The 27,590-nt window shown below is 44.0% G+C and overlaps 1 protein-coding gene across 1 annotated transcript; it reads left to right on the forward strand.

The window, feature by feature from the left end:
- Positions 1-1,326: 1,326 nt before the first annotated feature.
- On the forward strand, positions 1,327-26,641 carry mxra5a (matrix-remodelling associated 5a). The gene is made up of 7 exons (XM_067985700.1): positions 1,327-1,412; positions 1,504-1,727; positions 2,628-2,757; positions 5,095-5,485; positions 7,766-12,721; positions 16,377-17,277; positions 21,326-26,641. Exons 2-7 carry the CDS (start codon positions 1,519-1,521, stop codon positions 23,229-23,231), a joined length of 8,493 nt encoding a protein of 2,830 aa, XP_067841801.1. The 5' UTR covers positions 1,327-1,412; positions 1,504-1,518; the 3' UTR covers positions 23,232-26,641.
- The last annotated feature ends 949 nt before the right edge of the window (positions 26,642-27,590 follow it).

Below are 27,590 nucleotides of genomic sequence, written 5' to 3' on the forward strand. Positions count from 1 at the left end.
TTTTTTGGCACATTTTTTTCATCCCAAGGTAACAGTTAAGAGGTGGTAAGATGGGGAGCAGAGCCCAGCTTCCATTAACATACTGCGTACGGTTCCTGAATTAATGGGACCATGGAAACATCATGCCAAACAGCAAAGATGTACAGTCTAAGGTGTAAGGTTAGATAGGCATTCTGGAGTTGGATTTACCTTTGGGGGCAGGGAGACACTGTGCAGAAGTTTCCTTCAGGGGTTTGAATGGGTTGGGTTGAGTCCATAACAGAGTGGATTGTGCATGATCTGTGGAAGGAATAATCACTAATAAATTCAATGAGGAATTCGGGAGAAACTTCTTTACTCAGAGAGTGGTTACATCAAGTTACATCGAAGCTACAGCACAGAAATAGGCCATTCAGCCCAAGTGGTCTATGCCGCCGTTTATGCTCCACATGAGCCTCCACCCTCCCTACTTCATCTAACCCTATCAGAACACCCTTCTTTTCCTTTCTACCTAATGTGCTTATCTAGCTTTCCCTTAAATGCATCTGTGCTATTTGCCTCAATTACACCTTGTGGTAGTGCGTTCCAAATTCTTACCACTCTTTGGGTAAAGAAGTTTCTCCTGAATTTCCTATTGGATTTATTAGTGACTATTTTATATTTATGACCTCTAGTTTTGGACTCCCCCACAAATGGAAGCATTTTCTCTACGTCTACCCTATCAAACCCTATCATTATCATAAAGACCTCTATCAGGTCACCCCTCAGCCTTCTCTTTTCTAGAGAAAAGAGCCCCAGCCTGTTCAGCCTTTCCTGATAAGGATATCTTCTCAGTTCTGGTATCACCCTTGTGAATCTTTTTTGCACCCTCTCTATATCCTTTCTATAATATGGAGACCAGAACTGTTCACAATACTCCAAGTCTGGTCTAACCAAGGTTCTATACAAGTTTAACATAACTTCTTTGCTTTTCAATTGTATCCCTCTAGAAATGAACCCTAGAGAATGTGGAACTCACTATCACATGGAGTGGTTGAGGTGAATAGCATAGATACATTTAAGTGGAAGCTAGATAAGTACATGAGGGAGAAAGGAATAGAAGGTTATGTTGATAGGGTTAGATAAATAAGGTGGGAGGAGGCTAGTATACCGGCATAGGCCTGTTGGGCCAAATGGCCTGTTTCTGTGCTATAACATTCTATGTAATTCTATGAATGGACTTGATGAGACAGATGTCCTTTTCTTCTACCACGCATCATATTTTGGATACTTACTGACCAACAGCTGAATGATTTCTTTCTTTTTCTGACAGAACGAGCTGGAACTTTATGGTTCTCCCAGGTCGTCACCTGCATTTTAAGCAGTTGTCCCCATCGTTGGATCACTAAACATTGGAAAAATGGCAGCGTTTCACATTTCCTGAGCGAGCTAAGGTAGAATTTGTACCGCTTGCGTGCTTAAAAGCAAACAGCGTCGTCTTACGTTCTGCTATGTACTGTGTACAAATTCTAGTATCTCTTACAGATACAGACAGGAAGAATGGCGAAGATGCTCGAGGTGTCGTACAATATGGTTCATGTGGGGACCCTCTCCATGGTGCTGATTCTGTCTCTGGGAATCCCACGCCTGACTCTATCGTGCCCCTATCCTTGTGCCTGCTATTTCTCCACTGAAGTTCACTGCACTTTTCGATCGCTGACAGTAGTGCCAGCCAGAATACCGAAGGAGGTGGAAAGAATCAATTTAGGGTTTGTACTCATCTGGATATGGCTGCTAAAATCGGTCTGATTTCTTTGATCTGTGAAGTATAATTACATAGTTAGAACGTCTACAAGTGCAATAATGTTTCCATTTGCACTGAACATATTAGCTGACAACAATTTTGCTGGAAAATGATTAATTTCAAGGCTGAATAGAATGATCCTTGTATAAACTCAATACGGGAGTTGAGTGATTGACAGTTATGGTGTCAGCCATGGCACAGTGGTAACACTCTCTCTCTCGCCTCTGAGTCAGAAGGTTGTGGGTTCAAGCCCCATTCCATAGACTTGAGCACAAAATGTAGGTTGACACTCCAATGCATTAATGAGGGAGTACTGCACGTTGGAGGTGCCGTCTTTCAGGTGAGACGTTAAACAGAGGCCCCGTCTACCCTCTCGGGTGGTTGTAAAAGATCTCATGGCACTATTTCGAAGAAGAGCAGGAGAGTTCTCCCCAATGTCCTGGCCAATATTTATCCCTCAACCAACATCACTAAAACAGATTATCTGGTCATTCTCACATTGTTGTGTGTGAGATCTTGCTGTGCGCAAATTGGCTGCCGTGTTTCCTACATTACAACAGTGACTACACTGCAAAAGTACTTAATTGTCTGTAAAGCACATTGGGATATCCTGAGATCATGAAAGGCACTATATAAATGTAAGTCTTTTCTTTATCCTTGCTGATAAGTCAGCACTTAAATCTACCATAAGAAGTAAAGATGAGTAGACAACCCCAGAAAAAGTAAGCATCTTATAGTAGCTCAGCTGATAAGTACAGTGCCTGGTATGGAAAGTTCAGAAAGATTTGATGTCCAGTCTGTGCTGAGTTAGTTTTTTAGCCCCCAAGGTGCAGGAGAGTGATCTGCTTCTTTCGTATTCTTACAGCTTTAACAATATAGAATCTGTGACCGAAGTTTCATTTGATGGACTTCAAAAGCTGGAGCTTCTAATGCTGCACGGAAATGATATCCAAACGCTTCCGGATGGAGCTTTTAAAGATTTGCAATCATTGCAGGTAGTATTTGGTTCCTGGACGCGAATATTTAAATTATTTAAGATCATATTTGTGATTTTTTTTTGTACAAGGGTAAATACCATAAAGAAACTTTAAAATATGCAAGGTTTAGAAGGACGTCTGAGCAAAGAAAGGCCATCGAACCTTTGTCTTTCTCAGAAATCAGCGTGATGGGCAAGATACTGGTTGCTTGGAAAGTGGTGCCAGGGATTTTGAATAAACATGGCTACCTGTGGATGTTCACCTGACCATCTTTTCTATCCACATTGCCAACATTCATGATTCTCAAAGGGAGTCCCAAAGTCGCATCCAAGCAAGACTCATGAAGTAGCATAATCTATATGGTTGCACTGAGACTCTCCTGTCTAATCATGAGTGTTGCTTTCTCTGCCTTTCTTTTTTTGGCCCACCTCTTAACTCTCATTGCCTAATCTCTCTCACCCTCTTCCCTTCTTTCTTTCTCTCTTTCCGGACGCAATTAAACTTGGCATAACCTGCGTTAAATATATTGGAAATGGCGGTTGCCTGAAATGTGGTATAATTTGGAGAGTTTTGCTCATTTGCCGAGAGCTCCTTGCTGTACTGCTGTAGGCAGAGAAAGTTTTTGTGTTGTGTGTTGTTCCCTGATTCTTTGCTGTAATAAATTTCTCTCACCATTGCAACTCCTGCGTTTGAATCTGAGTTGTTTTTGTGACTGGAAGCCTGTGGCCAGTGGGGTACCACAGGGATCGGTGCTGGGTCCCTTGCTGTTTGTGGTCTACATTAATGACTTGGATATGAATGTAAAAGGTATGATCAGTAAGTTCGCTGATGATACAAAAATTGGTAGGGTGGTAAATAGCGAGGAGGATAGCCTCAGTCTGCAGGACGATATAGATGGGTTGGTCAGATGGGCGGAACAGTGGCAAATGGAATTTAACCCGGAAAAGTGCGAGGTGATGCACTTTGGAGGGACTAACAAGGCAAGGGAATACACAATGAATGGGTGGACCCTAGGCAAGACAGAGGGTCAGAGGGATCTTGGTGTGCAAGTTCACAGATCCCTGAAGGCAGCGGAACAGGTAGATAAGGTGGTAAAGAAGGCATATGGGATACTTGCCTTTATTAGCCGAGGCATAGAATATAAGAGCAAGGAGGTTATGATGGAGCTGTATAAAACACTAGTTAGGCCACAGCTGGAGTACTGTGTGCAGTTCTGGTCGCCACACTACAGGAAGGATGTGATCGCTTTGGAGAGGGTGCAGAGGAGATTCACCAGGATGTTACCAGGGCTGGAGCGCTTCAGCTATGAAGAGAGACTGGGAAGATTGGGTTTGTTTTCCTTGGAGCAGAGGAGGCTGAAGGGGGACATGATTGAGGTGTACAAAATTATGAGGGGCACAGATAGGATGGATACTAAGGAGCTTTTTCCCTTCGTTGAGGGTTCTATAACAAGGGGACATAGATTCAAGGTAAAAGGCGGGAGGTTTAGAGGGGATTTGAGAAAGAACTTTTTCACCCAGAGGGTGGTTGGAGTCTGGAACTCACTGCCTGAAAAGGTTGTGGAGGCAGGAACCCTCACAACATTCAAGAAGCATTTGGATGAGCACTTGAAATGCCATAGCATACAAGGCTACGGACCAAATGCTGGAATATGGGATTAGAGTAGACAGGGCTTGATGGCCGGCGCGGACACGATGGGCCGAAGGGCCTCTATCCGTGCTGTATAACTCTATGACTCTATGACTCTAAAATAAGTAGGGACCCTGCCGTGCGTCATGTGAGACAGTGTTCAGGAAGTCTGGTTGCAGATCCTCTAAACAATAAACATTGCCCAAATCATGATAATGAGCTTGTTGTTAATTAGTTATAAAGTGTCATTGACTACAGCCACTCTGTATTCCAGGTGTCCCTTTCCTCCTGGCTGAAGGAGAAGCAAGTGATTGCAAGCAAACTATAAAATGTTAATACAATGGAGAAAAATATTTTAGCAAGTCATATGTAGTTAGATTTTGAACGAAAGAATATTATCTACTTTTCCCCTGCATTTTTCTGCCTAGTTAGTTTCTGCCTAGTTAGTTTCTCCCACTGTTGACCTGTTCCAGATCCCTATCTGTTTGTGCTGTAGATTGGCGCTCGAACTTTTCCTTCCACCATCTTCTTTATCCCCTCGAGCCTCCCAAGATGATCCAATAGAGTTCAGTAAATCTCTGTGTGGGCAGCACAAGATCTGTGAAGTTTATGCATATTGATATAGTGCCTTAGTGCTTTGGTATAAAACATTTTGCATACTGAACCGATTTTGTTTTTGTTTTGAATTGCCCCTTATTGTTGAACTTAATTATTCTTCTCTTGCAGGTACTTAAAATGAGCTACAATAAAGTGAGTACCTTAACAGGGCAGATATTTCAGGGACTGGTGAATTTATTACGATTGCACATAGACCACAACAAGATTGAGTTCATCCAACCGGGCGCATTCTATGGGCTGACTTCCCTGAAACTGATACATCTCGAAGGCAACCTGCTGCAGCAAATCCACCCAAACACCTTTGTAACCTTTTCATTTCTACAGCATTTTAAAATTTCATCAATAAAGCACCTCTACCTCTCTGATAATTCCATTAGAACACTGCCCAGGGAAATGTTGCATTCAATGTCGCAGCTGGAGAGCATCTACCTACATGGGAATCCGTGGTCATGTGATTGCAGGTTAAAATGGCTGCTGGACTGGGAAAAAGAGACTGGAGGTAAACGATGACTCACAGACGGCGCAAGTGTATATGTCAAGTTATTTTACCTATTTCTTTTGTGCTCAATAAAGTGAGGAATGTTAGTGTTGGAGAATGGAGCACTTTCCATTTTCCAGTGACAGCAACAAGCACTCCCAGGCGAGGTACAGTACCTCTAGATGCAAAGTGAAGCTCCCCATTACTTTTTGAACTGGCTGGTGCTCTTGTTTCTAGAAAAGGGAAGTCTGAGCGGTAACCTAATAAAGGTCTTTAAAATTACGAAGGGGTTTGATAGGGTAGATGTAAAAATATGTTAATCACTTGTGGGAGAGTCCAAAACTAGGGGCCATAAATATAAGGTACTAATAAATCCAAGAAGGAATTCAGGAGAAACTTTACCCAGAGAGTGGTGAGAATGTGGAACTCACCAACACATGGAATGGTGGAGGCAAATAGCATAGATGCATTTAAGGGGAAGCTAGATAAGTACATGAAGGAGAAAGGAATAGAAGGTTACGTTGACAGGGTGAGATGAAGTAAATTGAGTGGGAGGAGGCTTGTGTGGAGCATTAATACCGGCATAGACCTGTTGGGCTGAATGGCCTGTTTCTGAGCTGTAAATTCTATGTAACTCTATGTAAATCTCCCAACAATGCACTTCAGCTGTAAATTCTTCAGAGTTCCCCCAACTGCACCAATGTGACTTTTTTCCCTTACCAGTATTCCATGGCCACTTTGATTGAAGTTATCAATTCAATGCTGAATTAGGGGCACTTTTGTAACACAGAACTGGACAGAGACTGCCCAAGCTCACATTCGAGAGGACTTTCATCCATCTTTCTGGGCTAGAGTTGAATCCAGAACGCACAAGTGAAAAGCCAGTGTCTAGCCAAATGCACCACCTAATCCTCCTTATCGATTTCCACTGGTTGGGGAAATCAAGAACGAGGGGACATAATCTTCGAATTAGAACCAGACCATTTATGAAGGAAATCAGGAAGCACATTTCACACAAAGGGTAGTAGAAACCTAGAATTCTTTCCCCCAAAAGGCTGTGGATGCTGGGACAATTGGAGTTTTCAAGACAGTGATTGATAAATTTTTGTTAGGTGCGAGTATCAAGGGATATGCAGCAAAGGCGGATAAATGGAGTTGAGGTTCAGATCAGCCATGCTCTGAGTGAATGGTGGAGCAGGCCTGAGAGGCTGAATGGCCTACTCCTGTTCCTAAGTTCCTATGTTATTATCTGGCTCTTTGTCTTCTCAGTATTTGGAAAACCAAAATGAATCAATATACTGTTTGAATAGGCAACTGAAGTACAATATTTTCAATTGCCTTTGTAGCTATTCTACAATCAAAGGAATGAAAGTTGTATTAGCAGCTTCACTATTCAGTACGATGATTCGAATGGGCTCAAAATGAAAAGCTGAGTTACACAAACCAGAAGCTGCGGGGATTGGGAATGGGAAAATCAGGAAGGGCTCATGATCGCTATCCACTGATCCCTGCTGGAAAGTGCCTGTGTTTGGACATCAGGAAGAACGAGATTGGGCTTGGCTGTGGTGCGCTCAATGTCGAATAGCCCGCTCACATTCATTGATGCCAACAGTCCAATAGCCAATTCTCAATTATCGGGCACGAAGGCTGAGGTCCGTAACATGCCCAAGCCTCCTAGGATACCTCAATGTGGGTAGCCAGCCCAAACGGTGCGCAAGGTGTACTCGAGGCTGATTAGGCCCCTGAAAAATACTAAAAGTAGAAGGCAGCTCCACAATGTGATTGGAGCAGCTGATCGGTGCTTTAGCCATGCACAGTTAGAGTTCGGCCGTTCAGGGGTAATATCAGGAAGTGCTTCTTCACACAAAGGGTAGTAGAAATCTAGAACACCCTTCCAAAAAGCTGTTGAGGCTAAGGGTCAACTGAAAATTTCAAAACTGAGATTGATAGATTTTTGTTAGGCAAGGGTATTAAAGGTTACGGAACCAAGGCGGGTAGATGGAGTTAAGATACAGATCAGCCATGATCTAATTGAATAGCGGAGCAGCCCGAGGGGCTGGATGGCCTACTCCTGGTCCTATATTCCAATGTTCCAACCACTGCATGAGGGTAGGATCATCAGATCCACTATCTAGGAAGTGCATAATGGCCTCTTGGGAGAGGTACATGGCAGTAAACACCTATGGGACTGTACCCTAGCAGATCTCAGCATGCTCAGAAGAGAAATTGAGAAAAAGGAGAAGAAATGAGCAAAAGGAAAAAAATGGTTTCTGTCATTTACTTTTTGTCCCCCATTTGCAGGTGTCGTGAAATGTAAAAAGGACAGAACGTATCCAGGAGGGCATCTGTGCTCAGTGTGCTCCAAGCCCAAACAGTTCACCAAAAAACAGCTTTTTAAATTGGATTCCAACGACCTGACATGTACGAAGCCAACAATCGAATCACCTTTGAAGAAGGATAACAGTACTGAATGGGAAGACAATGAAGGCGAGGATGTACCACTTCAAAACTATCAAAAGCCATTTGGGAGCATGACTTTGAACTTAACTGACCAGCAAGGAAACAACAATGATTTGGTCTGTCAGGTCAACAGACTGAGGGACAATACAAAGATCCAGTGGGATCGTCTAAATCAACAAGAAATTGCAGTCAATTTGACCTTCTCAGTGAACCTTATGTGCTATATGGATCAAGAAAACATGGAAAGACTATGGAGCCTGATTGCCTACTATAGTGAAACGCCTGTAAAACTACAAAGGGACATAATGTTGACCAAAGAGCCTAAGCTGAGCTATCGATATAGACAAGTCATTGACAATGATGCTTACTACTACACCAGTGTAACAGCTAATGTTATGGCTGAGCCTTCATGGCTAATGGAACAGTTCGTCAACATCCAGCTCGATAGAAGGCAAACTACTACAAGCCATGTTGTCCTCCTGTTCTCAATGTTTCTGTCACAAAATTTTCCAATTAGCGACACTGCAAAAGGTGAGAGCAACTGGGTGTTAATAAAAGAAAACGACGGGACAAAGATGGATCACGTTGCAGTCACAGGGTCTATGCTGCAGCTAAATTGTCAGGTCGTTGCCTCAGGGAGCCCATCAATACAGTGGTTGCTTCCTGATGGTGCCCAACTGAAAGCTCCTTACAGCAGCAAAGATAACCGCATTTCTGTCTCTAACACTGGGAAATTAATCGTGAAGGCCGTAAATCATTATGATTCAGGTTTATATCTGTGCACTGGGACAATTCAGGGTGATACAGATACAATGACCTATAGAGTTGCTGTGCTACCTGCAAGGGTCCACGCATCTCAGGGCAAAGAAAGTGGCATCACTGTGCATTCTGGAGATACCATTTCTCTGCCCTGCACTGCTACCTCAGTACCAGATGCCCAGCTGAGTTGGATCCTTCCAAATAAGAAAGTGCTCAGTGCCCCATCAAATGCTACGAGTGGATTTGTTACGCAGAATGGCACTTTAGTCATCAAAGCTACCCGTGTTAGCAACGGCAGGCACTACAGATGCGTAGCCATCAACAAGTACGGCTTAGATTCACTGACTGTTAACGTGGCAGTCATGAAAATATTTCACCGCCGGCCAGCCAAAAACGGGAAGGCTAGTAGAATGCCGCCTCCTAAGGTCTATATAAGAACAGAGGAAGAAGAACAGGAGGGTTCAGGTCGAGAGACAGCATATGAAAGTCAGAAACAGGTAACCTACAACAAATACACTGGCAGGATACTTAATGGACAAAGAAACCTTCCTGCAGATGGCACACATGACTATTCCAAAGTAGAATCCAACAGGAACCTCAAACTAAGGAAAGGGCTACAGAGGGTTAGGGGGAGCACAGCGGCAGAAGGCAGGAGAAGATGGGATTCACGCAGAAGAATCAATATGTCTAATAAAAAGATTGACCCACAAAGGTGGGCGGACATCTTGGCAAAGGTGAGAGGGAAAACTGTTTCTAAAGTAACGGACCCTCCCTCGTTCCAAATCTATAAACCAACCACTACATCTCCAGTTAGAACCAGAAACCATGTACCTCATCCTGGACCAAAGCATTCAAACAAACTCGATCCAGCCTCAGAAGAAGAGTCTGGTGTTGAGGAATCGTCGGCAATTGGTGATCTAAATTTATCAGAGGATGAATTAATAAATGTAAGCACACCCCGTAATGCAATAGTGAAAGACTACAATATGCCCGGGACCACTACACTTAAGGAAACTCACATTCTTAAACAGCAAGAGAAACTTTTGCCGCAAACAGCAAGAGGCGGTGTAAATTCTGCTAAAAAACAAAAGTCTGGTGCATCTCACACTGACCTTATTCTCAAAAGCACCGCTGAGTCCAGCACTGCGGCCAAGCCCTTTTCAAAACCGAGGTATGAGCCAGGGATTTGGGAATTGCCAACAACCTCAGCTTCAGCACTGGAACGGGCCAGTAGTGAGCCAACAAGGGAAATGATTAGGATAGAGCCAACACGAGGGGAACGAGAAGATCATGATGTACATGTCATTCCAGATAAAACAAATGCTCCAAAGATTAATGCACATGAAGAGGTAGCAGAAACTTGGATTACTAAAGCTGTTAAACATCCATCGAGGAAACTTCCTGGAAAGTGTTCCATAATTGATGCTGCAGATGTAAATTCTAACAGTGATAAGGACAGCACATATATCAAAGGAGATCCCACCACAGCGAGTAAAACAGTCACCACTTTGACCACAACCAAAGCAACCACAACGACCAACAGAGCCCCTACCTCCACAACCAAAGCCGCAACTACCACTACGGTGGCCCCCACTACCACAGATAAAGCAACTACCGTTACAACCGAGGTCCCCATCACCACAACCAAAGCAGCTATTATCACAACTGCCGCTACCATTCTTCCCACCACTACAGCCAAGGCCACTACATCTAAAACCATGGTGCCCAGGACCACGTCAAAAACAACCACTGTCACGACTGCTAATGCAAGAGCCGCCCAAACCAGAAAAACATCAATTCTTGCTTCTCGAAACTATCCAAGGAAAAGATTACCCGGCAGAAGGAGGTATCGGCCTAACAGATATAGGCAAAGGCAGCACTTATATCCAATATCCAGGGCCAAAGAAGCAAAACCTCTGCATGAAAATATGGCCTCAACAACTCTGCCAACTGTGAAGGTTGTTCCAACAGAAATTAAAAATTCTGAAAATGGCCAAATCAAAGTCAACACCGCAATAGAAAAGGAGCCAGATTCAAAGTTGGCAACAGCAGCTTCCAGCAAAACAGATTCGCTACAACTGACCACAAAAGAACCAAAACAAAAATCTGCAGCTGTCATGACCGTTATAAAGTCTCCACGTATAACAAGACTGCCTATAAAACCTATGACTGAAGGTCCGCAGTCTTCAAAGTCGCATCAACCAAAACCATTAACTTCAACAATGCAGACAACTCGTGAAACTACAAAAGCCCCTTTCTCAAATCTTCCCCACGTAGAACCAACCAATCCTGAATCTCTAACCCATCAAACAAAAACGCTGCTTATTCAAAGGGATTATAAATTACACAATGATACAAAACTTGATGTTACAACCATTTCACCTCTTACATCGAATACCTTTGGTAAACCTCCAGATCCCGCTATTCACATAGTTTCACTGGGGTCAAGTAGTACACCCATATCAACCACAACAACCACTACGTTAGTTGTCCCAGTAGAATCTGGGAAATCAATGGGAGTGCAGGACAGCAGAAAAACTTCAGATGTTATCTTAAATCCACTAGTCCCAATTACAGTACTTCCTATTACCACAACAGTTACTTTGACATCAAAATCTGTAATGAATTACCCTGAAATATTAATCACAACCGCTGCTCCTACTATACAGCAATCCAGGGAAACTCCAAAATCAAACAGTATGCCAAAAATGCCAACCACAACAGTTTTAGAGACTGGGAATGAGCCACCAGAGATCGCCCCGTCCCATGGAATTTCCACATTTCAACAAAACAGAAGTGATATTACACCAAAAATACCTTTCTCTCCTGACACAACTATAGCTACTTCTCTATTTCCTGGTCAGAACATTCCTCCATATAGAAGATCAACAGAAAAAATTGTGCCAGGAACCAGCTGGTTAGAAACCCAACCAACCACTCCAGTCTTCAGGAACATCGCTCTTTTGCCTTCTCAAAACATGGTTACACCGGACAAAGTAATCCTGCCTCCAGTCATTAAAAAAGGGAGAATTATTTCTCCACAAGGTGTCTTCCCCACTCAGAAAACTGCTGGAATGGGAGTAATGAAACATGACCGACTGGAAACCTACAGAACATCTGAGAGCAATAATAAACCAGATAGAGTCCTTACAAGACAGCATACAGCAGCCACACAAGTCAGACAACAAGTTAAAGAAACATACATGGAACAGTCAAACAACTTAACTTGGATTCCAAAGCGTGCAAGGAAGCCAGATGCAAAACTCAGCGTGATGTCCATTCCAAACCAAGGTTCTGGACCTAAATCTCCCAAATATATTCCAGTAGCAGCAACGCTAAAACCACTGACACCTGCAACAAGGGTTTGGTCCCAATTCTTTACAGTTAGAGCACCGTCAGTAGTTACCAACAAGCCCATATTGAGCACATTTGCACCAAGGACTGTGCAAAACGTAGTAAGACCTGATAAACCTTTTATCATGTCACCCACAGCAACACCGGCACCTTCATTCCACCAAACAAGTCCAGTGATATTTAACAAACTAGCCGATAGGATAGATGTTAATTTAGGCACCAATTCGCAAACAGCAAAAACAAATTACATACCGTCATTTAGGCACTCAGTTGCGCAAATACCCAACACACACCAAGGAAATCAATGGCACCAGAGTGTACAGATCCCATTTCTGTTTACTAAAGTGAAAACCTCAGCAACTATCTCCATGTCAACCGTGCCTACAGTGGCAGTACCCACGAGTGCCCCTACAACTATACCCACAACTACTATCACTGCACAATTGTTTAGAAATACCTTATTGAACAAAAGGTTATATTATACCCCAATCCTACCAAATTTAGGAGGGAACTCATCCGATGCTGCTCAACCATCTCCCAATTTCAAGGTGATAAAGGAAAAGCCAAAAATAGTTACCAGGAATCCTCTGACAGTGTCAGTGAAAGCAGAGATGGATGCTTATCTTCCATGCGACACAACTGGGGAGCCCAAGCCTTTTGTTTCTTGGACAAAAGTGTCAACAGGTAGGAGACATTTATACCTACTTTACAGCCTTATAGTTAGTCTTTTATCAATGGAAAGGAAAATCATGGCAGTTTCTATAATGGGCAGTCGATCAGCAATGCCAGTTTTATGCCAGGTGTCAAATTGAAAATTTATGCCATAATATCTGATGAGTTTGCCAAGGCATCTACTCAATACAATATTACATCACCTTCACTACAAGTGGGACATTGGCTCAGCGTTGGGTTGCCAACTCTGGTTGGACATTTCCTGGAGGTGTCATCACCTGACCTACTGCCTCCAACCATCCCCGCCCCCCACACTCCTGCCATTGGTCGCCCAATATGCCCATACTTGCGTTGAACTGCCTTTCCACGGCCAATTGGAAAGCAAATAGATTCTTCATTACCCAATGGATGGTTCTTGACTGTCAGTCAAACAATCTTTTTTCCTATGTCCAATATCTTTATAACTAGTGAACAAAAGTGTTTGAAGAGTTTTTTTTAAAAACCACAATCAGGCAGCACTTTCCAGATCATAACTACTCGCTGCATAAAATGTTTTTCCTCAGGTCACCTTTGGTTCTTTTGCCAATCACCTTAAATCTGTGTCCTTTGGTTCTTGACCCTTCCACCAATGGGAAGTTTCTCTTTACTTACTTTATCTAAACCTTTCATGATTTTGAACACTTCTTTCAAATCTCCTCTCAACCTTCTCTGCTCTAAGGAGAACAACTCCAGCTTCTCCAGTCTATCCATATAACTGAAGTCCCTCATCCCTGGAACCATTCTAGTAAATCTTTTCTGCAACCTGTCTAAGGCCTTCACATCCTTCCTAAAGTGCGGTGCCCAGAATTGGACACAATACTCCAGTAGTGGCTGAACCGGTGTTTTATAAAGGTTCAACATGACCTCCTTGCTTTTGTACTCTATGCCTCTATTTATAAATCCCAGATCCCGTATGCTTTTTTAACCGCTTTCTCAACCTGTCCTGCCACCTTCAAAGATTTGTGCACATATACCCCCAGATCTCTCTGTTCCTGCACCCCCTTTAGAATTGTACCATTTAGTTTATATTGCCTCGCCTCATTCTTCCTGCCAAAATGTATCACTTCGCACTTCTCTGCGTTAAATTTCATCTGCCACGTGTCCGTCCATTCCACCAGCCTGTCTGTGTCCTCTTGAAGTCTATTACTGTCCTCCTCACTGTTTACTGTTTACACTTCCAAGTTTTGTGTTATCTGAAAATTTTGAAATTGTGCCCTGTACACCCAAGTCCAAGTCACTAATATATATTAAAAAAAAGCAGTGGTCCTAGTACCGACCCCTGGGGAACACCACTGTACATCTACCTCCAGTCTGAAAATCAACCGTTCACCACTGCTCTCTGTTTCTTGTCACTTAGCCAATTTCATATCCATAAGATGCTGGATAATTGCCCATTCTTTCTCAGCATTGCACAACTCATTACATTTAGACACCCAACAGAGGCTGACATACTGAAGATTACATATTAAATGTGCATTTATACAAGATGGTAGCAAGGGGGCACAAATGTAAGATAATTACAAAAAGAATTGAAGGGATGGTTAGAATTTAGACTTCCCTGCCGCAAAATGTTGAAGTACAGTCCACAAGTTCTTTTAAAAGAGAATTAGTTGCTTGAAAAAAACGAATAGTAAGTGATATGGGGACCGAGCAGGAGAGTTCGATTAGACTAGATGGTGTACTGGAGGAAAGACAGTGGAGATTTATGCCCCAAATAGTCTGTGTTGGATTCTTTTTGTGCTGTAACATTTTATGGTTCTATGATTTAACGCCTTTAGCACAGAAAATGTTCCAAACATTTTAGAGGGGAGAAGGAGGAAAATAAAATAAAAATGAAAATAGATGAGAGAGATAAAGGAACAAACACTGAGCATCATGGTGGGGGAGATGGGAGAATTGACCAAAAGGTGGGTTGAAAAGATGGGTTTTGAGAAGGTTGCTAAAGTTGGAGAGAGAAGTGGAGAGGCATAGGAGTTTATGGAAGGAGTTCCAGAGGGCCCGTAGAGACTGATGGCTCTGCTACCAGTGGTGGGGCAATGGGAGAAGGAGGTTACACAAAAGGTCACACAACATATACATGTTTAGTTTATGGTATATTAGACTGTATGGGGGTGACTTTAAACCCCAAGAACAGGTGGGTTGGTGGCGGGTGGGAATTGAAAATAGTTGTTTTTTGGATCGCGACCGCAACCCGGCTTTATTTCTGGGTTTAACGTCGGCGCGTAAAAGTTCAGGCTTCTCACTGGGAATGCAAAGTCTGAAAATGTTGCGGTTGCGACCCAAAAAAACCAACTATTTCAACTCCTACCCGCCCCAACCCACCCGTTGTTGCGGTTTAAAATCACCCCCTATTTGCCTGATTTACAGGCCTTTTGGTAATCTGGACACTTTTTTATCTGACTGACTGATTTTTGTCCCCCCCCATAGTATTTTTGTTGCAAAGGTCTCACAAACTTCAGATGCGTGTTATATGTAAAACTCCTCCCCTTCAGGATCCTAAACTCATGCTCCTCTCATTCCCAACCAAAGGGTCTAATATTTATCCCCTTTGAGGCAAAATTAAAGGGACAATGTCATTAGGATAATGCATTTTACAGACTATTTCACTTGTTTATAGACAGAGGAGGGTGCGGTGGTGATTGATTCATATCCCACTATTAATTTATTCTTTAATAGGAATGTAAGATAAAAAAAATTTTAAATGACAGTTACAACAGGCACAGTGCTTGTTTCAATGTGAGTTTGCATTGGAGGCCAACGTAACAGCACTGGAGCAGAATTCTTGGAACATGCCATTCCAGGAATTGAATTTGCCAAACATTTCCTCTAATTTATTCCCCCTCCTCTCCTGAAGACTGTAGGGTAGATTCTCACTTAAATTACATCCAATTAACAAGATCTATTATATCAGATTTCCACCCATTTAGGTCCCATCCAATTTTCTAGGAAGATTTTGCATGGGCACCAGAGACACCCATCAGTTTGCAGCTAATGATATTAAAGTTAGTCCCCGATGTTGTTAATTAGACATCCTCGCAATTTCCAAGTGTTTACGCCAGTATAGTGCGCGATCATCCATCTGACCACATAAAATGGGTGTGCTGTTTAAGGAAATGTATTTAAAGAGCCCAATAGTAAGATTTGTAGCAGCATTCTGAGGTTATTGGCGAATATTTCCTTTATCTCTTTTCTTTCTTTCCTGTGTCCAATGGTTGTGAGGCTTTGTGCCATGTATTCTGGCACTGCCATATTTTTGGTACATCTATAATACTGGGATAGTGGGCTTTCCAATGGGAATTCTCCTGTATTTTTTTTTAAAGCAGGAGAAACGGTGGGATGTCAGGCAGAACAGGCTGCAGCTGAGGTAGACTGTACTCATCTGCCAGTACCCACCTAGGCATATTTATAGACACAGGAACACCCACCTGGAAATGACCATCTGGAACCAGATACACAAGTAGAGCTGTGCTATCTGTGCAAGAACACCTGCAGCTAACATACACCATTGGGCCAGTGACAGTAACCCTCACCTGTTCCCTCAAGTCCTCAGAACATCGAGACCGATTGTAGCTAAATTCCCAAGCTGAAATAAAAGAGTTCAATGTTAAAACTCTTGTGCTTCTTCCAGGGGCTGTGATGACGGCAAGCAGCAAAACGCTGAGATTTCAAGTCTTCGGCAATGGGACATTTGGCATTCGCAACATTCAAGTTCAGGACCGTGGGCAGTACCTGTGCACCGCGCGGAACCCGTACGGCTTGGACAAGGTGACGGTCACGTTGATCGTGCTGGCCCAACAGCCACGAATAACCGGAGCCCGTTACAAAGACGCCACCGTGTACCTGGGGCAACCGTTCGCGGCGGAGTGCAGGGCCGAGGGGACGCCCACCCCGCAGGTGTCGTGGCTGCTGCCGGGCAGGAAGCTCCTGCGGAGACCGGGCGGCGCGGGGAGCAGCCTGGCGCTGCTGCCGAACGGGACGCTGGCCATCGGGGAGACGGCTTTCTCGGACCGCGGGGTTTACAAGTGCATCGCCAGTAACGCCGTGGGGGCAGACACCGTGACGGTGAGGCTGCACATCGCGGCACTGCCCCCCATCATTCAACAAGAAAGGACCGAGAACATTTCCATTGTCCCAGGGCAGGGCGTTCACATTCACTGCACTGCCAAAGCCGCGCCCCCACCAAACATTCGCTGGATTCTCTTCGATGGGACGCAGATCAGGCCCTCGCAGTTTATTAACGGCAACCTGTTTGTTTTTCCCAACGGGACCCTCTACATACGTAGCCCGTCAGACCGTGATGTCGGAAACTATGAATGTGTGGCGACTAATGTAGTTGGCATTGCCAGAAGGACAGTGAGCATCAATGTTCAAAAGCATTCAGCCACTGCCAAGATTACCGTATCATCTCCCCAAAGAGTAGACATTAGTTATGGAAGCGTTCTATATCTGGACTGCGTGGCGGCAGGAGACCCAGGGCCAAGAATACTCTGGAGACTGCCTTCAAAATCGCTTGTGGATTCACACTACAGGTACATCAATATGTACAGATAAGGATATTAAACCTTTGGGCCCCCCCGGAACGTTTTTTTTTGTTTGTTGCAGAAGCTCGCACGATGGCTTGGTGGGTAAATGCACCACCTAGTGTGTTAGTGAGCTACATGTGTCAGCCATGGCTCAGTTGGTAGTAATCTGGTACTCTGAGTTAGTAGGTCGTGGGTTCAAGCCTCGCTCCAGAGACATAAGCATAAAAATCCAGGCTGACAGTCCAATGCTCTGCTGAGGGAGTGCTGCACTCTTGGAGGTGCTGTCTTTTGGATGAGACGTAAAACCAAGGCCCCATATGCCCTCTCAGGTCGACGGAAAAGATCCCTTGGCATTATTTTGAGAAAGAGCAGGGGAGTTCTCCTGGCCAATATTTATCCCTCAACCATCATCACTAAACAAACAGATTATCTGGTCATTATCTCATTGGTGTTTGTGGGATCTTGCCATGCGCAATTTGGCTGCCGTGTTTCCTACATTACAAAAGTGACTACGCTTCAAAAAGTACTTCATTGGTTGTAAAGTGCTTTGGGATGCTCTGAGGTCGTGAAAGATGCTATATAAATGCAAGTTATTTCTTTCTTTTCACATCGACAAGGCAAGTCCCAAGCTCGATTCCTGGGCTAGTTTGATCTCAGCTGTGATAGCCAATAACCTCAAGTACCCTCAGCTCTTGTGGGTTAGGAAAGGGCAAAATCAGATGGGGTTCCTATTCCTGATTGCTATCCAGTGACTCAGGTGAGAACATCAGTGGGCTTGACTGTGATGCCCTCCATGGTGAAATAGCTGATACTCACAGGGTAGCCTTACATATGAGGAATGGCCGCTTGGGCGAGGTACTAGAGAGCTGGCAGTGCCAGTGGATCTGTACCCAGCCTTCAGGTGAGGAGGGGAGAGACTTGGAAAGTGAAATACTACTTTAAATGTGCATTGTCCTGGACACCACTCCTGCCCAGAGGATTGTTTTCCCAGTTACAGCACAACAGGAAGATTTCCTGTTTGCCATTTCTAATAAAATCATTGCAAGTGTTTATGGTATGAGGGGGAAAGAAAGAACTCGCATTTATAAAAAAAACTTTCATGTCCTCAGAATGACCCAAGTGCTTCACAGTCAACAAATTACTTTTGAAATGTAGCCATTGTTTGCAACCCGTCCTTAGCCAGTAGTGCCATGTAGATGATTCTTCTAGTCCTCCTCCTGAGGTCCCCACCACTACCGATGCCAGTCTTCAGCCAATTTCATTCATTCCACGCGATGTCAAGGGATGGCTGAGCTCACCGGCTACAAGTCCCGACAACATCCCGGCTGTAATGCTGAAACCTGTGCTCCAGAACTTTTTTTTAATTCGTTCTGGGATGCGGGCGTCGCTGGCGAGGCCAGCATTTATTGCCCATCCCTAATTGCCCTTGAGAAGGTGGTGGTGAGCCCATGTGCTTGCTGCTTTTGTCCTTCTAGGTGGTAGAGGTCGCGGGTTTGGGAGGTGCTGTCGAAGAAGCCTTGGCGAGTTGCTGCAGTGCATCCTGTGGATGGTACACACTGCAGCCACTGTGCCCCGGTGATGAAGGGAGTGAATGTTTAGGGTGGTGGATGGGGTGCCAATCAAGCGGGCTGCTTTATCTTGGATGGTGTCGAGCTTCTTGAGTGTTGTTGGAGCTGCACACATCCAAGCAAGTGGAGAGTATTCCATCACACTCCTGACTTGTGCCTTGCAGATGGTGGAAAGGCTTTGGGGAGTCAGGAGGTGAGTCACTCGCCGCAGAATACCCAGCCTCTGACCTGCTCTCGTAGCCACAGTATTTATATGGCTGGTCCAGTTAAGTTTCTGGTCAATGGTGACCGCCAGCCCCTGGCCAAGCTGTTCCGGTACAGCTACAACACTGGCATCTAACCGACAATTGTGGCAAATTACTCAGGTTGTTGTTTGTGGGATCTTGGTATGCGTATTTGTTGCTGCAGTTCAGTTGACTCGCTGTGCGTGAAGCACTTTGAGATGTTTTGCAGCGATGCATTAAAGTGCTATATAATTTTTTTTCCGATTACTTCCACAACTCTATTACCCTTTGGTTGAAAAAGATTTGCCTAATTCCCCTTCTTACTCCTAACTTCTTAAAAGGAGTTCTCCAAATGCATGTAAATATCTCCTAAAGCTTGACTTCTGACATGTTTGTAGATCTGATGGAAGCTGGGGCTTTGCAGCTGCGGTTGGACAATAAATCACTTTGTTTTTCAATAATGATGAAGCGGATTCCGTTGGGGATTTCCTCCTCACAACCCGAGATATTCATCTTAACAGATTAGTGAGGGATTCACATGAGTCAACCTGGGGATTTGGAGTCTGTAAACAGAAATGACTTTAGTCTAAAGTGTCACATGTTCATGGAATGAGGAGGGGGGCATTTTTATTCTAGTTGTGTTAAAGGGTATGAATAGAATTAAACAAGAGCTAAAAATTAATGAAACTTTGCCTGTTACAATTGTATTTTTCTGGGAAGATCTTTTTATTTTTTCCCTTATTTCCTTTGTCCACTGGTCTCCCCCAGATCAAAATCCATCCTTGGCTGAAAGGGCAACATGCAGAGGTATAACTAGCAGTTTAGAATTTGTTCAACCCCTCTCCTCATTTCCTCCAGCCATTGCGTCCAGCCCAGCAACCTTGGGATTTCAGCACAGACACCAACCTTGCAGTTATTCCTGTAAATGCTGTTTTCGGTGCCTGGATTGTCATAAATGAACTAAGCAGTGACGAACAAGTACAACTCCAACTGATATCCATGCCGATGCCGAGACTACACTGTAATAATTTTGTATGTGGTTCACATGCAGATTTCTACCCCCGTGACAGCAGGCAACCTCCTCCCAAGCGAATCTGCCTGTGCCACTTTATGACCAAGTACGCGGAGGTACATGAGAATGGCCTCGGTGATTCTTTACTCCCTCGCTATGACAATTGGAGGGAAGCACCTGGGTTTTGTTTGTTGACTCACAGCAGTGACATGCCTGAGATCTGTGGGAATCATTCCATGGCAATAATGTCTTGGTCCAACACTGCATGACTGTGCCGTCCTGTTTCAAGCAGTGTCTAAGCTTTGCAATTCTCTCGTAGTAATGTCATTGCAAGGTTAACATCACTATAATCTGTTTTATGCAGCGGAAGCTGACAGAACAGATTTCATTTCCAAGCAACAGCCAACAGTAGAATAGCCATCTAGTTACATTTTTTACCCACCAAGCTCCTACACTATGGAGTTTCTTACCAAGCCCTTCCACTTTGTTACATCTCTCCCCATTTTCAAAGTCTCCTCAAAACTTACCTCATTGATTGTGCCTTTGGTCACCACCCCTTAACACTTTCCTCAACATTTACTTGGTGTCCTTTTGTAAACCATATTGGGACACTTCCCAACATTGAAGGTACTCTATAAGTGCAAGTTGTCATAAGATCACAAGAGCTAAAAAAAAGATCTTACTGACTGTTTGACTCCCTCCTGAATCGAGTTTTATTTGGCCCAACATTGGGTTGGCGGTGGAGAAACAATTGACAGTAAGACTCAGTCTGTGATCAGTATGTTTTTTATTCATTTCTCCCCACGTCATTCTCCTTTGTCCCACTCCTCTCTTGAAGGTAGTGACTCATTTTGGAGTGCACTTCCACAGGTGCTACCAATGTTGTGGGACCACACTCCAAATAGCAAATCTTCCCGTTGAGACTGGACACTCATTTATATCTGTTGTAGTACTGCCCAACTCCAACCCCACCCCTCACAAAATGGCCCAGCTGAGATCAACTAACCCAGTACAGACTAAGGACAACAAACTAAGGATCAAGCCTGGGACTTTTTCTGGTCTTAAAAAAATATCATGAGATCCAGCTGCCCATCTAGCTATCAGAAAAGCCCCATTGTAAATATGTTTTCGAACTGTACAAACCACAAAGGATGGAACATTCCCCCATAGAAATTTTTATAAACCGAAGTTTTAATTACCAAAGTCTTCAACTGTTTGTCACTAAACTCCAATTGTGTTTTATTTTTCAGTTATAGTAAGAGAATCAAAGTGTACAACAATGGCACTCTAGTGGTCCAATCAGTTACAGATAGAGACGCAGGAGATTACCTATGTGTAGCTAGAAATAATATGGGGGATGACTTCATGGTGCTCAAGGTCAATGTCATGATGAAGCCAGCAAAGATTGAATACAAGCAAGATGCCAACCACAAAGTCATGTATGGAAAAGACCTCAAAGTTGACTGCATAGCATCAGGCTTACCAGATCCGGAGATCTCGTGGGGCCTGCCAGATGGCACCATGGTCAACAGTGTCATGCAGTCCGACGACAGTGGGACAAGAAAGCGAAGGTATATTGTTTTTGATAACGGCACCTTGTACTTCAATGAGGTTGGACTGAAAGATGCAGGTGACTACACTTGCTATGCAGTAAACCAGATTGGTAAGGATGAAATGAAAGTCAATGTCAAAGTAGTAGCAGAGCCTCCAACTTTCAACAGTGGCACACCCTCTCTTGTTAAGGTGGCATACGGCGAGTCCTGCACAATAAAGTGCGAAGCCAAAGGAGAACCAACCCCTTGGATCAGCTGGTACTCTCCAACCAACAGATTCATCCCACCTTCATCAAAGTACCAAGTCAAGACTGATGGCACTCTTCTTATACAGAAGGTACAGAGATCAGACAGCGGAAACTACACATGCATTGCGAGAAATACAGCAGGGGAGGGTAAAAGAGTCATCACTGTGGAGGTAAACATTGAACCGCCAAGTATTAATGGACAGAAGAGCACAAATATTGTAGTCAAGGAAACAGCAATGAGGGAAACCCGTAAGCAAATAGACTGTAAGTCAGAAGGGATACCCATTCCACGGGTCATGTGGGTGCTGCCAGAAAATGTTATTGTGACCGCGCCATATTATGGAAATAGAATCCAAGTGCATCGCAATGGAACACTCGACATAAGGAGCTTGAAGAAATCGGATGCAGTCCACTTAGTGTGCATTGCTCAGAATGATGGGGGAGAAGCTAGGCTCACTGTGCACCTCGAAGTGTTGGACAACCTGGAGAAGCCTTCATTTACTAACCCACTTAGTGCGGGGGTCTCCATCGTGATCGGTAACAGCGTTAACCTCAACTGCTCCTCGAGAGGGAACCCCACTCCAGAAACAACATGGATCCTTCCGGACGGAAACAAGCTCATGAGCGGTCAGCGATTGCCAAAGTTGTACCACGGAAGAGATGGCACCTTGCATATCAACAGCCCTTCTGCCACAGAGGCTGGAGCTTATCGCTGCATAGCCAGGAACGCAGTCGGCTCCATTGAGAGGCTAGTCACCTTGGAGATTGGTCACAAACCAGAAATACGTAATCGATACACAAGCTTGGTCAGGATTTTACCTGGGGAAAGCATGCGGCTTGATTGCACTGTAGGGGGCAATCCACAGCCTCAGTTATCATGGGTTTTACCCAATGGCGTGGTGCTGAATAGACCTCAAAATGTAGGCCGCTTTTCGCTCTTACAGAACGGCTCGCTCATCGTTCACGAGGCCTCCGTTTACGACAGAGGTACGTACTCGTGTAAAGCGGTGAGCGAACTGGGCTTTTCTTTTATGAGCATCGGGGTGATTGTCGTAGCCTACCCGCCGCGCATCACGAACGGACCGACGCCCGTGACATACGCGAGACACGGCGCCTCGGTTCAGCTGAACTGCATGGCCATGGGGATTCCGAAAGCGGAAATAAGCTGGGAGCTTCCGGACAAGACTCGGCTCACGGCGATGAACCAGGCTCGCCTGATTGGCAACAGATTCCTCCACCCTCAAGGATCATTAATCTTACAGAATCCATCCCACAGAGACACTGGCTTTTACAAATGCACTGCAAAAAACCTGCTGGGCAGCGACTCAAAGATAACCTACGTCCATGTTTTTTAAAGGAGCTTTTCTTTTAAATTGACGTCCAAGTTTTTTTCCCCAATAAGTGCCCAAGAAACTGCCTTCCCACGTGCAGTGGACACTCTCAGGTGAGGATCACCAAAACTGGACTCGCTGAGCTTTGTGGAAAATGTCAACGTAAGCACAAAATATTGCTTCAACATTCTCTCAAATGGTTTCTGTCCAAAGTTTTTTTTTTATACTGACAGCGTACATTTTTTGCTGAATCGTGCGCAGAAGGGGGGAGTTCAAATTAACCCACGTTAAATTGAAAATGATCAAAGATCATCCCCTTCCCCAGTGGTTCCCTGCAGCACACCCATGCTCTTGGAAGAAACTCTCTGTGTGGAGAATTAAAGAGTCATTAGTCCTGCTCCATGGCCTCACATGCATTAATTCATCAATATGCATTGCCCTGGGATTCCCCAAGTATTTGACTAAAAGCTCTCCTCGAGACACTTACAAGGCAGTGGCTGGAAAATCCCTCGGAGTTGAACTCACTCCTCCAGCCAGTGTCATATCGAAGATAATTTCAAGCATTCGAACGTCTTCATCACCTCCAGCTTCGAACTAACAGTCTACAGATCAGGAACTAGACCAGATGCTAAGAAAAACAATCCAGCACACCAATATCTAGGATCGTGTAAAGGCAAATGCCACATGTCTCTCTTAACATCACTGCCGACAGTGAAAGAGAAATCTTGACTCTATGTGCAATGCGAATTTGCTTGGCAATGAACCCTGTTCAGGTTGAGCCTGTTCATAATAAGCTCTGTCATGAACCATTGATCATTATTAGGGGGTAATAGTACTGTCAATGAACAATGGTCTCATCCAATTAACAACAAGCTGTATCAATAGAAAATGGGACTTGAAGTCTTTTCTATATTAACATGACATGAAATCAATGAACATTACAAGTCAGATAATACCGTGTGATACATTTTATAGAGTTATTAGTCCTAATTATTTTACTAACCAAAATTGTTTTTACAAAGTAAAGTACTTTGTGTTACAGGCAGCATTTTTTTTTAAAAAGCTCCCTCTATCAAGTAGCTTCATAGAATCATACAGCCTAGAAGGAGGCCATTCGGCCCATCGTGTCTGTGCCAGCTCTTTGAAAGAGCTATGCAATTAGTCCCACTCCCCCGCTCTACCCCATAGCCCTGCCATATTTTCCTTTTCAACCCGTTGCTTAAAAACATTTCTCCTCATCTCCCCTCTGTTTCTTTTGCCAATTACCTTAAATCTGTGTCCTCTGGTTACTCACCCTCCTGCCAGTAGAAGCAGTTTCTCCTTATTTACTCTGTCAAAATCCTTCATAATTTTGAACACCTCTATTTAACCTTAACCCTCTCTGCTCCAAGGAGAACAACTCCAGCTTCTCCAGTCTCTCCACATAACTGAAGTCCCTCATCCCTGGTACCATTCTGGTAAATCTCCTCTGCACCCTCCCTAAGCCCTTGACATCCTTCATAAACTGTGGTGCCCAGAATTGGACACAATACTCCAACTGAAGCCTAATCAGTGACTAATGAAGGTTTAGCATAATTTCAGTTTTTAAATTTACATATATAATAAAAATTGAATCAAAAAATGAACGTCACCATCATACCAACTGTGGAAAATAAAAAAGAATGGTTGTCTTTGTAGCATCAGTAGTTTGTAAGTTTTATGTAAATCATAGGTTTCTCTTAAAGGCAGGGATATCTGCTTTCATGGTTGCTTAGTTGGCAAGTGTCTCACTTGCTGTGGTACTAAGCTATAATGACCAGGAAGGTACAGGTTTGTGCGACATTAGCTGACCAGGATGACAGAAGGAATGCCACAATTGGCCACAGCACTCCTGAACTAAGCATTAGGGTACGGTCGTGTAGTGGTTGTGTTGCTGGACTAGTAAGTTGAACTTGAGTTCAAATCATACTACTGTGGTAGTTTGAGAATTTGAATTGAGTTCTAAAATAAAATCTGGAAATAAAAAGCTGGTGTCAGTAAAAGTGACCACAAAACTGTTGGATTCTCCTAAAAACTCAACTGGTCCATTAATGTCCTTTAGGGAAGGCAACCTGCCCTCCTTACCCGGTCTGGGCCTGTATGTGATTCCAGTCCCATAGCAACGTGGTTGACTTTTAACTGCCCTCTGAAGTGCCGTATGAAGTCACTCAGTTGTATCAGAGAAGGACCAGCACCACCCGCTCAGGGCACGTTGGGATGGGCAATAAATGCCAGCCTTGCCAGCGTCACCCACACCCCGAGAACGAATTGGAAAAAAAAATTAAGAATTGGAAAAGAAATCAACCAGGGTTTCTGCTGAGGGTGGATATCTCTGTGAACTCTGCTGTTTAGTGGCACAGAAGGTCATTAGTGTCAGAACAGACAGATTTTAATTTACTCCAGTGCTTTGTGCTTTGGATAGGGAAGGACGGTGTATGTTTGCAGTTAATTGGCATTTCAAACATGTCAGAAACCTTTTTTTTAAAATTGTCACCAACACTAATTATTTTGTTTTGCCATCAATTCGGTTGGATAATCACAAAGCTGCCAAGCCTCCCCCAAATTTATGAGAGGCAGCAAGCTGTTCACTCACATGAAGCATCACGGCCATGTCCAATCCTGCACACACACTCAGACACACACACATACATGAACACATCACACATAGACACAGACACATACACATCACATAGACACACACACATAGACACACAGTCACTCACATATAGATACGCACATCACACAGACACTCACACTTGACACACATAGACACACATGCATCATATAGATGCACATAGACACACATATATAGACAGACATACACACACATCACACAGGCACACACACATAGACACACACCATCACAAAGACATGGACACATCACATACATAGACACACAGGCCAGTCACACTCATCACAAACACATACAGACATACACACTAACACACCACACACACACACTTTCCAGCAGGAATCCCTGGATGGCAATCAGAATTGGGAAGCCTGTACAATTTTTTCTCTTCGTTTCCCCGTCACAGTGATGGCAACAGAGCCCTAACCTGCAATTTTTAAAGTAAAAAGTAAACTGAAGGAAACAGTCGATGACAAGAATGTCGCCCTCATGTTTAAAAGGATATTTCCATCCCGTCCCAGCCGGTTAAAATGGATTCATGGATGCGGCTCAGCGGAGGGAAATCACACTTCCACTCATTTAAATATTTAAATGATATTGAAATCATGCGCAAAGGAAATTAAAATATAAATGTTGCACTCAAACTTAAGGAGGCACTGTTAGCACTAAGCTAGCACTGGAGCTAATAGCACATGTAAAGCAGAGCCCTCTGATGTATAGTTATGTTTATAATGTTAATTCAATCTACTGTACATCTTGTAATAAAGAATATTTTACCACAAAATGCACGAGTGATATTATGCAAATTTTCTAAAAGGATTTTAACCGACACACATCTACATTTTAATTAAGTATTTACGTCAACAATAATTTACATAGCTCCTTTCACCAAAGGTCAGGGTTGAAGAGATACGTTTTAAGGAACTGGGGAGAGATAGCAAGGCAAAGAGGGGCCTAGGAAGAGAATTCCAGAGAGTGGGGCAAGTTGGCTGAAGGCCCTGCCACTGATGGTGGCACAGAGGGCAGTGGACATGCGCAGTTGGACAACATCAGAAGAGCAGAAGGTACTAGCTGGGCACTGAGCAGGAGGAGGTTGAAGAGATAGAGTGTAGAAGTCCACAGAGGGATTTGCAAATGAAGATGAGGATTTTGAACTTAATGCGTTGGGGGAGGCCAGCGAAAATCAATAAGGACCGAAGGAATAGGTGAGCGGGACTTAGGATAGGATGTCAAATGAGTTGGGTTTAAAAATGAAGGAAAATCTAGAAGTCAAAATAGTCTCTGGAGTGGGACTTGAACCTATGACCTTTTGACTCAGAGGCAAGAGCACTACTACTGAGCCAAGGCTGACACCAAAGTTGCACCAGCACTGCCAAACCTCCAGTAGCTCAGCTAGGCAGCCACATGACACTAAGAGCCACTAGAATATTGGTCATGGAGGACATTGCAGTTGAGTCCAGATCTTCCAGATTGTCCAGAGAATTCCAGAGTGTGGAGCAAGGTGGCTAAAGGCCCTGTCACTGATGGTGGCGCAGAGGACAGTGGGCATGCGCAGTTGGACAACGTCAGAAGAACAGAAGAATGAGAGGTGATCTCATTGAAATATACAAGATTCTGAGGGAGCTTGACAGGGTAGATCTAAGAGATTGCTTCCCATGGCTGGAGAGTCTAGAACTGGAGGGGCATAGTCTCAGGATAAGGGGTCGGAATTTCTTCACTCAGAGGGTGGTGAA

This window comes from Heptranchias perlo, chromosome 6, assembly GCF_035084215.1.
Source record: "Heptranchias perlo isolate sHepPer1 chromosome 6, sHepPer1.hap1, whole genome shotgun sequence".
Lineage (NCBI taxonomy): Eukaryota > Metazoa > Chordata > Chondrichthyes > Hexanchiformes > Hexanchidae > Heptranchias > Heptranchias perlo.

Bases quoted from the DNA above. Each gene is read 5' to 3' on its own strand.
- mxra5a (XM_067985700.1), top strand. From the start codon at position 1,519: ATGGCGAAGATGCTCGAGGTGTCGTACAATATGGTTCATGTGGGGACC. The intron at 1,728-2,627 runs GTTTGTACTCAT...GTATTCTTACAG, and splicing joins GTGGAAAGAATCAATTTAGG to CTTTAACAATATAGAATCTG. The intron at 12,722-16,376 runs GTAGGAGACATT...TGCTTCTTCCAG, and splicing joins TTGGACAAAAGTGTCAACAG to GGGCTGTGATGACGGCAAGC.